Source organism: Poecilia reticulata, linkage group LG16 (genome assembly GCF_000633615.1).
Source record: "Poecilia reticulata strain Guanapo linkage group LG16, Guppy_female_1.0+MT, whole genome shotgun sequence".
Lineage (NCBI taxonomy): Eukaryota > Metazoa > Chordata > Actinopteri > Cyprinodontiformes > Poeciliidae > Poecilia > Poecilia reticulata.
This window is the reverse complement of record NC_024346.1, coordinates 210,281-214,856: the sequence shown is the minus strand read 5'-3', so window position 1 is coordinate 214,856 and position 4,576 is coordinate 210,281. Positions and strand designations below refer to the sequence as shown.

Here is a 4,576-nt window from a genome sequence, read left to right as displayed (position 1 = left end):
GTGTGTTGCGTGTTTGTGTGTGTGTGTGTGTGTCCGTGTGTGTGTTTCCGTGTGTGTGTGTGTGTGTCCGTGTGTGTGTTTCCGTGTGTGTGTGTGCGTGTCTGTGTGTGTGTTTCCATGTGTGTGTGTGTGTGTGTGTGTGTGTGTGTGTGTGTGTGTGTGTGTGTCTGTGTTTGTGTCTGTGTGTTTGTGTGTCCGTGTTTGTGTCTGTGTGTGTGTGTGTGTGTGCGTGTCTGTGTGTGTGTGTGTGCGTGTCTGTGTGTGTGCGTGCGTGTGTGTGTGTGTGTGTGTGTGTGTGTGTGCTCCTGCCAGGCCACAGAGCCGTGTACGTCGGCGTTCACGTCCCGCTGGGCCGGCAGAGCCGCAGGCGTCACCGGCACCGCGGACACCGCCATCACCGCAGGCGGCGGGACCGGGACGATCATGAGGACGGCCGGGAATCTCCGTCGTACGGTCAGTACCGATCCAATTCCTGCGCCAAGACGCATCTGATGAGGATGATGAAGAGTCTGACTTCCTGCTGCAGACACGCCGTCCCAGAGGGTCCAGTTTCTCCTCGGCACCGAAGACGACGACGAGGAACACATCCCCCACGACCTGTTCACCGAGCTGGATGAGCTCGCCTTCAGGGACGGACAGGTCCAGGTGTGGAAGGAGACGGCCAGGTGAGCCGGGTTCTGAGCGGTTCTGATTCGGTAAATCGGTCCAGTCAGACCGAGCGGAGCGTTCAGAGAACTCTGCGATTCTGCTGTAGATTGATGATGACATTTGGGTGGAGCAGGACAGGAAAGAGGGCAGGGAGTCGGCGGTGAGGTGTGCGGCAGCTCCTGACCGGGTCCGACGACGTTCTGGAGAGAAGAAGAGTGAAAGAGGGCGGGGCTTCTGCTGGGTTCTGGTTCAGACTTACAGAAACGTTATAGACTGCCACAGCTCTAAAATCAGCAGCAAAACCAGATTTTATTATAAAGATGCAAAGCTGGTTAAAACTTGTCAAAATCAGATGCTGACGTCATTAAAAGCAGATTCTGAACCTGTTCAAATGAGATGCAGAAGTCCGTGAAACAGGAGTTTCCGGTTCAGACAGACGCTGAACTTGTTCACATTACTTCCTGGTTAAATGAGATTTAAGACGAGATGGAAATCTCCTGCTTGCTTCTCGTCATGACGAGCTGCTGCTCCTGAATTTGTTTTCCAGCTGTGGCGGTTAAAATCTTCTGGGTTCTGGGTTTAGTCTCGCTTCAGGCCGCCGGGTCACATGACCATCAGATTCAGGAGGCGTTGGACGGGCGAACCAAACAGAACCTGCAGAACGGATCGGGTTCCGGTACCAGTCAGGCTGAGGAGGAGCAGACAGGAAGTTGGTGATGATGTCATGTTTGTGTCCAGGTGGCTGAAGTTCGAGGAAGACGTGGAGGACGGCGGCGAGCGCTGGAGCAAGCCGTACGTCGCCACGCTGTCGCTGCACAGCCTGTTTGAGCTTCGCTCCTGCATCATGAACGGCACCGTGCTGCTGGACATGAGGGCCGGCTCCATCGACGAGATCGCAGGTCAGACGCTAACCACATGCTAACCTGGCTGGGACACACCAACAACATGCTAACGGCACGATAACGACATGCCAATGATGCGCTAAAGACATGCTAATGACATGCTAAGAATGTCCTGACAATATGCTAACGGTCCACTAATGACATAACAGGTTGACAACATGCTAACGACAGCCTAACATGGTAACCAAGCGCTAACAGCGTTCTAACAGGCTAGCAGCGCACTGACAACCTGCTAATGGCATGCTAACAAGGCGCTGACGATGTGCTAACCACCCACTAAATACATACTGACATGCTTATGATGTGCTAACAACATACTAGCATGCTAACAACACGCTAAAAACGTGTTGACAACGTTCTGAGGATGTGCTAATGAGATGCTAACGCCCTGCGGCTACCCCCTCCCAGACATGGTGATCGACAGCATGCTGGCGACCGGCCAGCTGGAGGCGGAGCAGCAGGAGAAGGTGAGGGAGGCTCTGCTGAAACGCCACCATCACCAGAACGAGAAGAAGCTGAGCAACCGCATCCCGCTGGTCCGCTCCTTCGCAGACATAGGCAAGAAGCATTCGGACTCAACGCTGCTGGAGCGCAACGGTGAGGCTGCGGCGCTGCTGCCATCCCTCAACGTTGGCTCAAACCTCGCAGTTCCACCAACAGAACCCAGTCGGGTTTAGAACCTCCCTCTGGTTCTGGTCCCATTTAAGTCCAAAAATCTTCATTAAAAAACCCGTACACTCCACCGTCTGTATTTACCCATTAGGCCTGTTGCAATAAATCAATTAATGGCTTTATAAATGAAAACATTTTATTGCCTTAGCTGGATAATAAAAGTTGCTAATCTGGTGTTTTGGCCTCAACTAAACCTTTTTGGAAGGACAGTTTAACTTCATAATCCATTCAATTTGTTGATTGTTTAATCATTTGTGATGTTTAAAAAGTTTCCCGTTCCAGTGTTAAATGTTCATTTGAATGTAAAATTTTAGAATAAGTTCTTGCATTTTAATGCTATTACCATTATCGTTTATCGCGATAACGTCTGGAGCGGTTTATCGTCCAGCTGTCTGTTATGGTGACAGAACAAACCGTTTAGTTCCTCTGGTTCTGACCCAAACCTTTGGTTTCCTGGTTCTGACGTTCTGTTTTCTCCCTGAGATCTGCTTGTCGCCGGGCAGAGTTCGGTTCAGTCTGTGCGATCTGATTGGTCGAGGTAACGGGGTGACGCGGCGTCGGGCCTCCGGTGTGGCGTGTTGGTCTCTGATTCGCTAACTGTTTAATGATCAGCAGAAGCTGCTTTCTGATTGGTTGGCTCTAACCAGCGTGCTGATTGGACGGTTAAAAACCAGCTGCTGACAGAGCCGAGCCGCCATGTTGGTGCTTCAGTGGTTTGGACTCGATCAGAACCTGAATAATTTCAGTTTTTATGAACGTTGTTGGCATTAAACGGTTTTTATTTTGTTTATAAAAAGTTGTCATCCTGCTCCGTCCCGCCATGATGTCACGATTGATTTAGGATTTTCTGCAAAGAAATCAGTTTTTTGTGGCGCTGCTTTAGAAATATTAGCTTTTTGTGACTGTAAGGCTCAGGCTAAAAAAATGTTCTTTCTTTCATCTCAAGAATGAAGTGAAGTGGTAATATGAGAATAACTAATATTACAGCAACATCACCATGATGAAGCTACTGCAGTAGGAGAACAACGTCGTTTATGAGAACAGTTGTAATAAGATAATGGTCACAAAGTACAAGAAAGTTGCCATAATTTCGGGATAAAGTCGTAATTCCTGATTCTGGCGGCGCGTGGCTCTGTGGATTTGCTGCTAATCTGGCCCGGCCTGCAGCTGGATCCAGTTCTGATCATCCAATCAGACCCRGAATGGAAAATAATCTATTGCATTGAATCCAGAWCAATTCTGAGGTGGGAACGTTTCCGTCTCTGACCGACGTCCAAACCCGCTGCTTTTATCCCAGTAATGGGAAGTGAGGCGGTTTCCATGGAAACCCAGAGCCTCCTGCTGGTGTCCATGTTAGCATGACTCTGTTGACGTCGGCGTCTCTTCCTGTCCCTCCTCTCTCCAGGGGAGGGCGTGTCCTCCTCTCGCCTCTCCCTCCTCCGCCGCTCCTCCCAGTTCTCCTTCGACGACGCCCCTCCCCCCTCCCCACAGGTGTCCTTCCTGTTTGGTCGCCTCCTCTCTGGCCCCGCCTCCTTGCCTCCTGACACGCCCGCACTGTACCGCCAGGAGCCCCGCCCACCCGGACTGGCCCCGCCTCTTTTGGACCCCGCCCCCTCAGGAGGAGCGTCGCTGGCAGGCAGAGCCGGGATCCAGGTGGTGGTTTTCCCTCCGGAGGAGGAGCAGCACCTTCACATGGATGATGGCGCTCCTGAGAGCCAAACAGGCAATAAGAGGCATGAAGCTGCTGCTACTAACACCAGGCCTGGGGTCAGAGGTCATCTGGGGACCAAAGAACCTCCTTCACTGGTTGGGATCAGCTGAGGGCTGGACAATAAATCAATAACTGACACATGATCAGCAAGGACCGATAATACATCTGATAGAACATTTATACAATAATCACTGAACTCCAGAACCGCACGGCATTCTGGGAGATGTAGGCAGAGGAAAGGCTTTACCTGCTGAACCTCACATCGAGCTAAGCTAGCTGGGTAGCATCAGCTCACTCTCTCCCTCTTTGGTTACCTAGCAACAGCCAGTCGAATAACTGGTGGTTACCTAGCAACAGCCAGTCGAATAACTGGTGGTTACCTAGCAACAGCCAGTCGAATAACTGGTGGTTACCTAGCAACAACCTGTGTAACTTGTAGTCACTCAGTTTTTTATCCCTAGTTCAAATTTAAAGAGCTGGTCTGGAAAAACAGCTTGGTTCTGCTAAACCCGACCCGGTTCTGATTCTGGTCCAGTGACTGGAGGAACAGAGGACTACAGCTCTGGTGGAAAACGGTTCTGTGGTTCAGATTGTGGGACCGATGAAGACCAGAACCAGGCTGACTCTTCATCGGTCCGGCTGG

The 4,576-nt window shown here is 51.0% G+C and overlaps 1 protein-coding gene across 4 annotated transcripts in view; it reads left to right on the top strand.

Moving 5' to 3' along the window:
- The window catches only part of LOC103477491 (sodium bicarbonate cotransporter 3-like), a 28,700-nt gene that overhangs the window by 15,041 nt on the left and 9,083 nt on the right, over positions 1–4,576 (top strand). For 3 of the 4 annotated variants that reach the window (XM_008430636.1, XM_017309381.1, XM_008430635.2), the window contains exons 3-6: positions 313–453; positions 527–665; positions 1,387–1,547; positions 1,959–2,147. In XM_008430636.1, coding sequence (XP_008428858.1) covers positions 313–453; positions 527–665; positions 1,387–1,547; positions 1,959–2,147 — 630 coding nt within the window. The remainder of the gene's footprint in view (positions 1–312; positions 454–526; positions 666–1,386; positions 1,548–1,958; positions 2,148–4,576) is intronic. The other variant, XM_008430637.2, reaches the window with a different exon arrangement.